The 14,009-nt window shown below is 42.9% G+C and overlaps 1 protein-coding gene across 3 annotated transcripts in view; it reads left to right on the top strand.

The window, feature by feature from the left end:
* Positions 1-14,009, top strand: part of DNAH8 (dynein axonemal heavy chain 8) — a 322,448-nt gene that overhangs the window by 273,745 nt on the left and 34,694 nt on the right. For all 3 annotated transcript variants that reach the window (XM_026448101.2, XM_026448099.2, XM_026448100.1), the window contains 2 exons: positions 226-327; positions 5,995-6,155. In XM_026448101.2, the coding sequence (XP_026303886.1) occupies positions 226-327; positions 5,995-6,155 (263 nt within the window). The remainder of the gene's footprint in view (positions 1-225; positions 328-5,994; positions 6,156-14,009) is intronic.

Raw genomic sequence — 14,009 nt, 5'->3', positions numbered from 1 at the left:
TACTTACCAGTGTTTAGTATTATAGATTTTTTCTTGGTGAACAAACTGTAGTGGTTCCAGCCATGTAATAGTGAAAGAGTTATTAATATAAGACTATGAATAATTTTAAATGCGAGTCTAGTGAGTGCTTCCTTTTCGAGACCTTTTCTCTAGGGAAAGACCTGAAATGTTTATAATGATGTGTTTGGGTTGACGATGAATAATCCTTTTTTACTTTTAATAAAGGGTGTATCATGGAATACGGTTCGGTACATGATCGGAGAAGTACAATATGGAGGCAGAGTGACAGATGACTTTGACAAACGTCTACTTAATTGCTTTGCCAGAGTAAGTAAACTTAGAAAAATAAAGTTTGGAGACACATTTCACTGTATTTTCCAATTTTTTTATTTGTAATAGGTCTGCCAAACTTAAGCATACAGCAGAGCTGCTGCAAAGAATTAGCCAAGAAACAAACACATGTGTGTGCTTACACACATGCACACACATACACACACACACAAAACAACCAGCAATTGGGCCAGGTGCGGTGGCTCACTCCTGTAATCCCAGCACTTTGGGAGGCTGAGATGGGCGGATCACGAGGTCAGGAGTTCTAGACCAGCCTGGCCAATATGGTGAAACCCCGTCTCTACTAAAAATACAAAAAGTAGCCAGGCGTGGTGGCGAGTTCCTGTAGTCCCAGCTACTTGGGAGGCTGAGGCAGAAGAATCACTTGAACCTGGGAGGCTAGAGGTTGCAGTGAACAGGGATCTCACCACTGCATTCCAGCCTGGTTACAGAGTGAGACTCCATCTCAAAAAAACAAAAACAAAAACCAACCAACAATCTGCTTGTGGTGTGGAGCAGAGCAGTGGTCAGTTCTCATTGGTCTATAACTCCTTTTCCATATAGATGAAACTGCTTGTGCCCAGGTCCTCTCCCCAATCACCCCTCCTCCATATTCCCCATTCCTGTGCATCTGACTTGTGAGGGAAAACTGTGCCTCATTTCTGTGCCTCTTCCTCTGAGTGAGAAGTCTCATGGTGATTTCAAGCCCCAAAATAAGTGATTGGGGGACTAATCATAATTTGAGTTTTCTCATCTCTTCTATTAGGATGGACAATTGGAAATTGAGGAAGTATTCACTTTTTCTCTGTGCCAAATAAAATCCATGTGTAACATGCTGATAAATATTTTCTAGAGAAAATTATTTCTTAGCAATTGTGGCTTTCACATCAAGGATGAATATAATAAATAACACCTACCAGACTCTTCTTAAAATTTTTTACATTTTAGGGATGTAATATACAACACCTAAGTGGAAAAAAAAAAAAAGATGTCTTTTATGGTTATTACATTATTTATATTGGGACCTATACTGGTAATTCTCTACTTAAATGATTCTTTTTTCTTGACAAAATTAAAGCCTCAACAGCAAAGCACAAGCTTTGGGAGTATTTTGATAAGCTGGGGGTTGACTAGAAAGTGGATTTTTAGCCTTTACATGTTTTAGCAAGTTTTTCTTGAAGCTACATATGGAGAACTGTGAAAAATAGTAAGTGTTGGTGAGGATGTGCAGAGGGAGGAGCCCTGCTGCTGGGAGGTCAAATGGACACAGACCTCCTGGAAAGCAGTCCAGTAATACTTAATGAAATTAGGTATCTCAGGTAAATATATCCCAGAACATTTCTAGAAAGAGTCCACAAATGGACTCGTAGAAAAATATTCATGGCAGCATTGTGTTTGGAGCTGAAAGCAAGCATCATAGATTGGTTTTCCTAGAAACAGAGGTGGAGATTTGCATTCAAGTGCTTCCTCCCCATCCTTCCTCCAAGACATGACCTTGACTGAGGCAGCTCCCTCCTGCTAGGGCAGTTCCTGGGGAGGGACAGTGCTGTGAGCTCAAAGCATCCAACACTCCAGACAGCGGGAGGAGTGAATACCTGCTCCTGAATGAGGATCGGGTGGCACATCGCAGCATCCACTACAAAAACCCAAGACTCCTAAGGGAATAGATAAGATGTCGTGGGTGAGCACCATGGCATACTATTACTCACCCTGTGGGGTGCAACCTGGTGGTGATAGTCGTATCAAGTGTGTGATACAACTACCTTCTGAACCAGAATCCTCCTCCTGAGTATATGCCCCAGAGAAAGTCTCAGAATGTACCAAAGAGATTATTCATAGCATTGTTGGTGGTACTGGGAAGTTGAAGGCAACTTAGGTATCCATCATGGGGAAATTGTTAAGTTACCTGTTGTAGAGGCCTATGGCGGCATATAATGTAGCATTTGGAAGCAATGATCTATATGATATCATGCAAAGGTCTTACAAATAGTGTTGAGTGCAGAGCTTTAAAAAAAATAAAGGGAGATCTACAAAGGAATACATGCATAGCTCACAAGGATAAATACATGTTCTAGGACATATATCAAGTACACTTAAACAGATGCCCTCAGAGGGAAAAGGAGACAGTGAGTGGATATCTGGACAGAATGGGGAAAAATTAAAATAAAAGGGACCTAGATTCATAAAAATAATAAACTCGAGAGTGTGAGAAACTCACCTCTGTACTTGAGATTCAAAGGAGAAAAATAAAAGATGTCTTAATAAGTATACTTTGTTAGAATAATTGTAAAAGTACCTAAAGTTGGAGTTTTAGCAGTGGAGACTAAGATGTGGTTAGCTTCAGAATATAATTCACCAAGAGTACCAGCAGAATGCTGATGGGATCAAGTGCATAGGTGAAAGAAGAGGGGAGTCAGGGTCACCCCTAGTTTTGACTTAAGTCACTGGACACAGAATGGGGCTATTTACAGAGAAGAGGAAGGACTGCAGCAGGAATGAGTTTTATTGGCTGGGGCTGAAAATTAAGAGTTCGGTTTTGATTATATAACATTTGAGATGTCTATTAGACATCCAAATCAAGTTGTCTAAGACTGTAACTGCCATGAGGGCAGGGACTTTGTCTTATTACATCAGTGCCAAAGTCTGAGCACCGGAAACAGAGCCCAACACATGTAAGTGCTCAGTAAATATTTGTTGAATAAAAGAACAAATGCCTGAATGCTGGTGAACGAGGCACCTGGATGTACAGATCCGGAAGTCATGGTGGAGCTCAGACATGGAGATAAGGATCTGGAATTCTTCAGCATGTAGATAGTGACAACGGAAAGCTGCTGTGTTGGTCCAGAGCCTCCAGGGAGATGTCTGAGCCGGGAACACAGGGAGGGGGAGGAAGCCTGCTCCACCTTCAAGAGCTCAAGCCGGGGGGATTCCCCTTTCTGACCCCTCTCCTGCCTTTCTTTCTCTTCTACTTCTTCCCTGTACCCTGACATTTGGCATTTCAGGCCATAGAGGGCTAGTCGGCTGACCTCAACCCTCTCCTAGAAACCCAAGATTCTGGGCCTTAGTTGTGCAGACTTCCTGATCTAAAAGCACAGGGTTCTGTATCCAGGCCCCAGTTGGTTGGCTGTTCCCAAGTAACAGCAGCTCCCTCCTCACCTGAGTTATGTTACTCCGTTCTATCATCTGATTCTGGTTTCTCTGGACTCCATTCTCAGCAATTAGTGCCTGAAGTCAAAAGTTCATCCTACTATTTTCCCATTCATTTGCCCCTGAGTAGCTTCTGTGGGCTCATTCCCTCCCCCTCTGTCAGGACTTCCCTAAGAGTAGCACAACCTTCAGTGGCTTCAATTCTCTGACTGTTGGACACCCCGCTTCCTTATCCTACTGAATCTTCTCTTTGCCCTACAGCCTCTCCAACCTCCTGTCTTGTTGCTTTCCCTCATTCATTTCTGTCTAGCTTGGAACTGTTGCAGATGGTCATCAATAAGCAGAGGTGAGTTTAGATCTCTGACCCTAAGGGCATGAGCTTACCACACGAACCTGGGAGCAGCAACCCTCTTGAGAAAGGCTGCACAAAAGCCCCACAGCCCCCACACCCTGCCTTCATCTGTTTGATCTCATCCTCAGCCCCAGGCTTGCCTTCTGACCAGCTACCTGCCTGCACTGCCTCCACTTTACCCCAACTATGTCATCCAGAGTTGCCCGTGGGAGAAGCAGTTCCGCTGTAAACTCATGCCTGCATATGGCATCCCCTGTCCCTCTGACTTTCAATCTCAGGCTTTTCTTTGAACCTTGTTTTCTCGGTTCTCAGCATCTTATAGAGTCTCTCTGCTAAAACCAATTGCAGAACTGTATTGGGTGTTCGTGGGGGATGACTGCTCACATAGTAGCTCCATGTAGATTTCATATTTCATATTTTGACTTTGCTCCAAAATAGCCTCCAAATTTGGTGAAACTCAGCTATTCGTGTGTGTATAAAGTGCTGGGAAAACAGGAATAAACTTCATTTTGCTCTTACACATACATGTCATCTGGCAACACAGAATTTAGTGTGGTTATTTGTTATCTGTGTGCTGAGGACCCATGGCCTTTGCCCCCTTAGGGTGTCTTCCTGCCATTTAAGTCATCTACATCGTGAAAAATCTAATATTTCCAAGTAATGACCATGCCCATAACACTGTTCTCTTTAATAACTTTCAACTACTCTCCGTTTCTTAAATTAATCACCAGTCCTCACCCTGACATCAACAGTTATCCATGGTAGACCTCACCTCACCCTTCCTGTCCTATCTCTTATGACTACATTGTGTTCACCCTATATTCCATTATTCCCTTAACTTGCTTCTCATTTTTGCATCAGTTGTTCTATACCTTTGCTTATGTGACCTCCCCATTCCAAGTTCTCCTGTCAAAATCCTCTCCCTCAAGGCTTATCTCCAAAAATCACCTCCTTGAGAAGACCTCAGCTGACATTCACCTGGATGTTCTTTGTTCCTGCTTTAAACCTCCTTAGTACTTTGTTTATTTTTACTTCCTTCTGACTCTTGCCTTAGTGCACTTTGTATTGTGGTTATTAAGTAATTGGCTCATCCATCCACTGGGTCACAAGCTCCTTGAGAGAAAGGACTGTGTGTCTCTTCTCTTTCATTCTGTTCTGGTTCTAAACTCAGCCTGCTCATGCATAGGAGTTGAATAGGATAAAACAGAGAGAGAATCAGTACACAGGGTATTTCAGAGCAATCACTGGATCTAAAAAGAGCTGGAGGAAGGAGATGGAGGGAAGGTACTAGAGAACCTGTGACCAACCAGAGTAAGGCGCCGTCCCTCTTTCCCGTCAAGTGCTCTGAGTAATTCAGATGTCGTGCCTGCATTTCCACTCTTCCTGTCTTCCCATTATTTCCTTCCCCACTGGGAAAATTGCTCTGGGAGACGTAAGTCATTGCCTCAAATCTGGTTCATAGGCATTTAGCATCAGTTTTTTTTTTCCTTTCTGAGAATAAGTCTATTCACACCAAGCATATATTTGTTCTCTCACTGTTTTGTTAAAGATAATTCATATGGAATAAGAAAGGGATGTCTTAAGGCAAACAGCAAGGCAGCTGAATACATTTACTTCTTGTGGACAGGGACATAATTAGCAAATGAAGCTCTTCAGCGCAAGGTGGGAGGGGAGAGTTTGCATGGAGCCCTCCTGGCCATGTGCTGGGGCTCAGTGCTGTGTGAGTGAAACTGCGCACAAGGACATCCTCCTGGTATGAGCCCCACTTTGGGGAGAAGTGGGGTGATGAAAATACCCAGATATTCTCTTGCGTGTGGGGGTATGGCCTCACAGACTTTGCAGTATGTTCCTACTGCTAAAGTGGAATCAAGAGTTGTCAAATGACTCAATTAGAGAATGAGTTTGTAGAGTTGCTCTCTGGTCCTTACTCTTAGTGAATATCCTCTTTGGTGTTAAACGGAGGCCAGGTCAAATTGTGTTCTGGCCTCTCTCTTTTCTCCATATATGTGCTAATTATTCTATCAGTAGTATTGTTAAGACACTCTCAAAATCAGTATTAAAAACTCTATTAAAATGGAACTAAGGTGGCCCCTCTCTCCTTTCTTGTAGCAGTTTTCATTTAGATGCTCATCAATTTTATTTCTTTTGTTTTCTCTCACATACAGGTCTGGTTCAGTGAGAAGATGTTTGAACCGTCATTCTGCTTTTATACTGGATATAAAATCCCCTTGTGCAAAACCTTAGACCAGTATTTTGAATACATCCAGTCACTGCCATCGCTAGATAACCCTGAAGTCTTTGGACTTCACCCTAATGCTGATATCACGTAAGTCGCTGGCATTTTTTAATTTGAAGGGGTCATTTGTAACTCAGCCTGGCAAAGATGGTGCATTTCATTTTCTCTCCTAATCTCTCTCCTTCCCCCTTTTTTTATTTTACTTTGAAAAATAGTGTCGCTTCCTGTCTCCCAATTACAACTTTGTCATATCTTGGCCTGCTCTCCTCTCACTAAATCCTGATGCTCCAGTGTTTATGACAACGTTAAGCTCTAATTTATGCATTGATTATTTCTCTTCTGTCATGTCATAAAACCAGTTGGTGTTAGTGGTAGCGGTGTTCCCCACCGACAGGAGAGTGGTCTGCCAGCTCCTCATCTCTTTCTTCAAAAATTCATTAAGAATATAATGCTCGTAAATAGAATCTAAAAAGCCAGGCGAGAACAGATGGGAGGGTAAAGAATCGTATTTCTGCCTGGTCCTCTCTCTCATGCCCCCCTCCTCCACTCACTCATCTGCATCCTTTTGTCATGCTCTGCCTGTGGTGGGTGCAGTGCAGTGAGCACTTGAGCACCCAACACAGATGCACAGCCCCGGAAGGAAAGAATGGAGGGGCTTAGGTCTGCATGAGGTCCCTGCTTCACTCATCAACTGGGGAAGAAATGCTCCCCAGTCCCAAGCTCCTTGGGATGAGGTGTCATCCCTTCTCTCTTTAGAGTTCCCTACCAAACCCAAGCACCAGAACTGGAATCCTTTGGAATGGACCGCATGCCCTCTGCAGCCCCCTGATGAAAAGCCACAAGGTTTACATTCAGGAAAATGGTTTCAGGAAATGGGAGAAACCAGGACTCCTCTGACAGATTCTAAGCTGAGAATGCCCTAAGAGTGGGCCATTCCTCTCTCCTAGTCCCTGGCATACTGTTGTGATTTTAATAATTCTCTGGGTTTGGACATGGACATTTCCCTGGCCTTGCCAGATGTCCCAGGAGTCCTAGTTTGCTGCCAATTTCCTTGTCTTCCCACCTCTGACCGCTCCTCCTACCTCCCTGTATGAGGATGCACTTTTGGCCTCTCTACACCCGCATTGATTCCACCTTCTCCATATCCTCTCATCTTGCCCAGGCTGCTTTTCATCTTCAAAGATGGGGACATGATTGAAAATACCTACAAATGCCAATGCTGTGTTCCACCCCCATGATGGACCCACGAAGGCTCGTTGGTGGCAGCTCTTGCTGTTATTTAAGGAGGCTTTCATAAGTTATTTGGGGATGGGAAAGAAGTGAAGAAATAAAAAGAATTCCTCAGGGATCGGGTTGACAATCAACTCTTACATTTTATGAAAGAGGGAGCATAGGAAAGTTGTTTTGCTTTAGCTGAGACTTTAAAAATGTGAGTCAGACCATGTCAACCCTCCGCTCAGAATCCTCCCAGGGTTCCCGTGACACTCTGAGTCAAGGTCAAAGACCGACAGTGACCTACATACAGATGACCTACAAAGCCACATAGTGCCACTGCCCTCTACCTCCCCACCCTGGCCCTTTCAGTCCTCTCCCACCTTCGTGCCCACTCAGCTCCTGTTACTCAGGCCAGACAGCTTCCTGTTACTCAGACAGGCCAGACAGAACCTGCCACAGGATACTTGTACTTCCAGGAACCTCCCTGCTCTTAGATATCACAGTGGATCACCCTTTACCTCTTCCGGTCTTTGCTTAGTTGTAGCCTTTTCAATGATGCCCTCCCTGGCTGTGCTATTTAAAGATTGCAACCCACTCCGCAAGCCCTGCCCAAGACCTTGTCTGCCTGGCCTGCTCTTCTCTATAGTTTGTATCACCCACTGACATACTCTACATTTTTTTTTTTTTTTGAAATGGTGTTTCACTCTTGTTGCCCAGGCTGGAGTGCAATGGCACAATCTTGGCTCACCACAACCTCTGCCTCCCAGGTTCAAGCGATTCTCCTGCCTCAGCCTCCCAAGTAGCTGGGATTACAGGCATGCGCCACCACGCCCAGCTAATTTTTATATATTTTTAGTAGAGACAGGGTTTCTCCATATTGGTCAGGCTGGTCTCGAACTCCCAGCTTCAGGTGAGTCCGCCCATCTTGGCCTCCCAAAGTGTTGGGATTACAGGCATGAGCTACCATGCCCGGCCTCATACTCTACACTTTAGTTACTGATTTGTTCTTGTCTAACAACCATCAGGAAACCGTAAGTTCCTCTACACCTGAAACTTTTGTGTTTTCGCTGCTGCATCCCTTGTGCTATAGCAGTGCCTGGTGCTCAGAAAGTATTTATTGACTGATCAGTGCTGCTAAATTCTTCTAGAGTGTGAAAGATGTGATCAATGAAGAGATTCCATAGAAAGATCCTACAAGTTCATGTGAGTGGGCAGAGAAACCACTGATAAGTCTTTTTTTTTGAGACGGAGTCTCGCTCTGTCACCCGGGCTGGAGTACAGTGGCCGGATCTCAGCTCACTGCAAGCCCCACCTCCTGGATTTACCCCATTCTCCTGCCTCAGCCTCCCCAGTAGCTGGGACTACAGGTGCCCGCCACGTTGCCCCGCTAATTTTTTGTATTTTTTTAGTAGAGGCGGGGTTTCACCGTGTTAGCCAGAATGGTCTTGATCTCCTGACCTTGTGATCCGCCCGTCTCGGCCTCCCAAAGTGCTGGGATTACAGGCTTGAGCCACCACGCCCGGCCAACCACTGATAAGTCTTAATGCGCTTGCCAATTTGTGACCGAAAATGTTCTCATATGAGAGCTCTGAACTTTAATTCCATCCTTGACAAGAGACTGGGGAGTCATGAGAGCCGGTTCCTGGATAATCCACAGGATTCCAACAAGATGAAACCATCTCACCCTCAGCCAGGGTGATGGTGCGCCTAGGCCTTGTTCACCGCAGCCTGTTTCACTCACCAGCTCTCAAGAAAGATGAACCAGGGCTAGAAAAGGTCCAGAGAAGTATAACTCAAATGTAAAAGCGATTGGAGACAAAGACAAACTATTTTTCCCTTGACTTTTTATTTGGGATGATTACAAACTCTCAGAAAAGTTGCCATACAGTAAACATTCATACGTTCCATTGAGATCCAACAATTGTTAACGTTTTGATCCATTTGCTTTTTCTCCTTCTATATTTGTATCTCTGTATGTTTATATATCTACAGCTATATCTGTATATAATCACGTATATTTCTCTGTGTGTCTGTGCTTTTATGCCCTCTCAGTGGATAGAGCTAGGAAGCATATATTTTTTAAAACGTCATGAGTTAATACAAATAACTCTAATTCCAGCTGTATACCTCAGGATTGTTCTTTGTCTTCCCCTATCCCACGTTGATATCTCCTTTCTCCCACTGTAAAAACTCTGGTTCCCACCAACTTCAATATGTGTATTCATTTACTTGCAATTACTATGCCAGTACCACTACCAGCAACAAACCTTTTCAGTAGAGGTCAAGATTTCTTTGCAGTTCTTTTTGTCCTTAGGGTATATTCCACTAAGTATACAGAGTATTGTGTTCAAAAGTCACTTGGATTAATGATTTTTTTCTGTGTGGTTATGCTATCAATTGATATATAGTTGTGTTTATTTGTTTCTGTTTGTATTACATTTAAGGGTTTCCCCACACATATGCTATTGTTTTGAATATGTAAAATATGAACATAGTTCAAAAGTTACAACTTGACAGTAAGTTGTTCTTAGAGAAGTCTCAGACGCTTTCAACCCATTTCCTTCTTATTTTATGGGTAACCAAACACAGTTTCTGGTTTATCTTCCCTATGTTTCTTTTTGCATGTACACGTACATATATACATATTGTTATTACCCTTTCTTTCTTATACAAAGTTGCCATGCTATATCTATTGTATTGTGTCTTACTTTTTTCACTTAACAATGTATCCTGTAAATCACTTCATATCAGGTCATAGATATCTTCCCCATTATTTTTTGACAGCTGCAGGCTACTTCATTGTTTATATGGATCATAGTTTGTTCAACCATTTGCCTATAGATGGGCATTTAGGTTGCTTCCAATATTTTGCTATCTCAAATAATTCTTCCATTAATAATGTTATGCTTATGGACTCTCATATTATTGGAGATGTATTTTCAGGGTAAATTGTTGTGGGTGGGATGGCTAGATCAAGATTTAGTAAATATTGTCAAATTCCCTTACATAGGGTTATACTATTTTGTACTTTTACTTGCAGTCTGTGAGAGTGTCCTTTTCTTCAGAATGTCATCAACAGAGCACTGGTGAGGCATTTGAATCTTCACCAATATGACTGTGAAAAATGTTATCTCAGCATAGTTTTAGTTCACTTCTCTTATTTTGAGTGAAACTGAGAAAATTTTCATATACTTAAGGCTATTTATATATAGTCTGTCTATTCCTTTCCAATGGAGTTTTTATTCTTTTTATTTAATTTTAGGATTTATTTATGTGTTAAGGATAACAACCCTTTGTTTGTGATATGGATTGCAAATAGTTTTCTCAGTTTATTTAGCTTTGCTTGTGATTTTTTCCCCCATTGATCAGGTAGAAGTGTTATTGTTGTTTTGTTTGGTTTTTATGCAGTCAAATTTATGACTGCACAAATTCTGTTCTTGCTGTTGTTACATCCGGATTTTTAGTAGTAGTAAGAGAGCTTCTTCCCTCATCAGGGTATAAAGGAATCATCTACATTTTCTTTTAGTGCTTGTAGGGTTTCATTTTTTACATTTAGTTCTTTTACCCATTAGGAACTTATTGTGGAATAAGTATGGATGAAATTCTTTTTCCAAATAGCAATCCAGTTATCCTATCACCAGTGATTTTTTTTTTTTTTTCCTTTTTTTGAGATGGAGTCATGCTGTGTTACCCAGGCTGGAGTGCTGTGGCACGATCTCAGCTCACTGCAGCACCTCTCGGGTTCAAGTGATTTTCCTGCCTCAGCCTCCTGAGTAGCTGGGATTATAGGCACAGGCCACCACGCCTGGCAAATTTTTGTATTTTAGTAGAAAATGGGTTTCACCATGTTGACCAGGCTGGTCTGGAACTCTTGACCAGAGGTGATCCACCAGCCTCGGCCTCCTGCTTCCTTTAACATAGAATTTCCTTCCACAGGTACTTGGGTCCATTTCTGTACTTTCTATTCTGTTTTCCTTTCTACTTTGTAGCAATCTGTTTTAAATTTAGCTAGTTTCCAGTATGTTTTATTGTCTGGTAGTTTTATAGTCTCCCCTCATTGCTCTTTTTTTTTCTGAGCTTGTCCTAGCTATTGTTGCATGTGTATTTTTCTGTTGTTGTCAGAAATTGGTGTTGAATTTTGTTGAATACCTTTCAAACTTAATGGAAATAATCACATGATTTTCCCCCAAACACCTAAAAAGTTAGTGAATTATATTAATGGATTTCCTAACTCAAACTTTCTACAGATAATCTGAAATTAATACCACTGGGTTCTGACGTATTATTCTTCTCCTAATGTAGTGATAGACTCTATTAATGGTTCCGTGGGGAATTTTGCATTGATATTCACAAATAAGAGTGGCCTAGAGTTTTTTGTGGCATCTTTATCAGGTTTAATTACTAATCAATGTTGTATTTGCTCTGTAAAAATTTGGACGTTTTTCTAAGCTCTGGAACAATTTACGTAGCATTGGATGCTTTAAAGTTTGGTAGAATTCTCCTGTGAAACCATCTGGGCTCAGTGCTGTTTCTTTGATGTCTTTCATATTCCTCTGTCACCACTGTAGTCAATATTTTGTCAGTTGTGTTCTCCTAGGAAATTATTTGTTTCATCTAGGTTTTCGTATTTATTTATACAAAGACATGCAAAGTAGTCTTTAATCTGCTCTCATAAGCTGAACTCAGTACAATGTGGTAAAGAATGAAATCACTTCTCCCTTACCCTATACTGAGTCCAACCCATTCAATAAAATTGTTACAGAAGTGTGGATATAACGCTAGCTCTGTAGACCTTGGTCTGAAATCTGATGACAACTTGAAGCCACTCTGGTGCCTCTCCGAAAGGAATGTACTAGCCTTCTGAATATAATCTATCAAGGCAGCTCTGTTCAACCGCTTCACTATGGTGTTGCCAACACATCCCAGAGAAACCACCGAGAAACAGTGGTTATACTGTTATATGGTGGTTATACTTACTTAATACTAAGAAGGAACTTAGTATTTGACACAGATGAACACCTCACCAGAGCCAGGGGCTCCTCTTTAAAGGATTCTCCTGCTGTCCGGCTCAGCAGGTTCTCAGTCCTCAGTGGCAAAATCACACTGTGACAGAGTAACAAAATATGTTGCAAAATGCAAAAGGCTGCAAAGCATGACTTTAATAGCATCACCCTTCAGTGTATGGTCCAGGTAGCAGTGTGATCTAGTATCTCTCTTGCCTTAAAGAGTCTTCCCTTCCCTTCACATGCCTGTTAATCTATGGCCTATGTTCTACTCACATTTTAACCTCTTTTATAGTCATTTCCGCCTTCCTTCCTGAATAGAGCTCATCTATGCCAATGGCCTTTAGAACATCAACATGCCACATATATATTGTCTAGACCTTTCCTCTGTGCTCCATAGTCATTTATACAATTTCCACGTGACATCCACTGGCATGTCTTTCAGACGGCTTGACTTTAAAAGCCCCACACTGAATCTCCTCCATCTACTTCTCCTCCATCTAAATGGCTCCCCACAGCAGTTAGAATAAAAGATAAGCTCTCTACCATGTGACAAGGCTCATCTCTCCACCTCATGTAGAGCACCCATGGTGACTAATCGACACCTTGGGTTGGGTACCCTGTGGGTAAGTCCAGGTGCGTGAGGATGCAGACCTAGAATAGGGATGATTGTGGGGTGGAGTGAAGCTGCAGGACAGGTCTCAAGAGGGGATTGATAGGACTTAGCGAATGCAGAGCAGTGGCTGAGAACATTCTTCTGTGGCTGTTATCTGTTTCTTGCTGCACACTGGTGGGTTAGAGAGGCCATGGCGAGCCTTTTGTGTTTTGTCAAGTCTCTCTTCACAGCTCTGTCCAGAGGCCCACATGGTGTCGCTGGCATGCATGCTGTAGGATGCCGTAAGCAAGCTTCTCCCAAAATAGTGTCAGGATCTTGCAACTTTTCACCACACTAGTGAGGTCAAGTAGAAAGTCCTGGACCTGTGCCTAAAATGGGGGATTATATCCACTAGAGCAACTGGCGGACTGGTAAGACCTATGCTCCTCCTCTGATCTCTCTTCATCCTCAGCTTCCCCTATGGTCTGCCCTGGGGTCTCTCCCACCCACCCTGATCCCTTTTCCCCAGTAAATCTTAACCCATTTCTGGTTCCTGCTCAGGCGGTCAGCTCTGTTCTGCAGCTCCATGTTTGGTAATTTTTTTGGTCTCTGAGTAAGCCTTGTCCTAGGTTCGATGCTTCTTTCCTCTGGCTCTGAATTATCTTGTGGATGGAATCCTGCCCCTACTCATCCTGGCAAGTGAGCTTGCCTTCTTGGAGGACTTCGCTATGCCCCTTGCTGTTCCCCCACCGGCCACCAGGAAGCAGTAAGCAGTAATAGACAAAGCATCCCAGCTGAAACCCACCTCTGGTCTTCACCCAGCTCCAGCAAGATGTGACTCTCCAAGCTCTGAGTGAAATGAAAGAAGGAGTCAAAGATGCCCCTGACATTGCTTGTCTGGGAGCTGGGGTAGTGGAGGAGTTTGGAACAGGAGTATGTTAGAGAAGTTACAGAGTTATGTTGGGGGCATGTTGAGCTGGGAAAGAACATGGGGTATATCTGAATGGGGTGAGAAATACAGACTGGAGCCCAGGTGAAAGGTTTGAATGCATGTGTGCAGAGATAACAGCTTCAGCCATAAGAGAGGACTCTCTAAGATATGCTGGCTAAGTCTGTGTGAATGTCCCCAAC

The sequence above is a fragment of the Piliocolobus tephrosceles genome, chromosome 5, assembly GCF_002776525.5.
Source record: "Piliocolobus tephrosceles isolate RC106 chromosome 5, ASM277652v3, whole genome shotgun sequence".
NCBI lineage: Eukaryota > Metazoa > Chordata > Mammalia > Primates > Cercopithecidae > Piliocolobus > Piliocolobus tephrosceles.
Note: the sequence above shows the minus strand (reverse complement) of the source record. Positions and strands in the feature narration are given on the sequence as shown.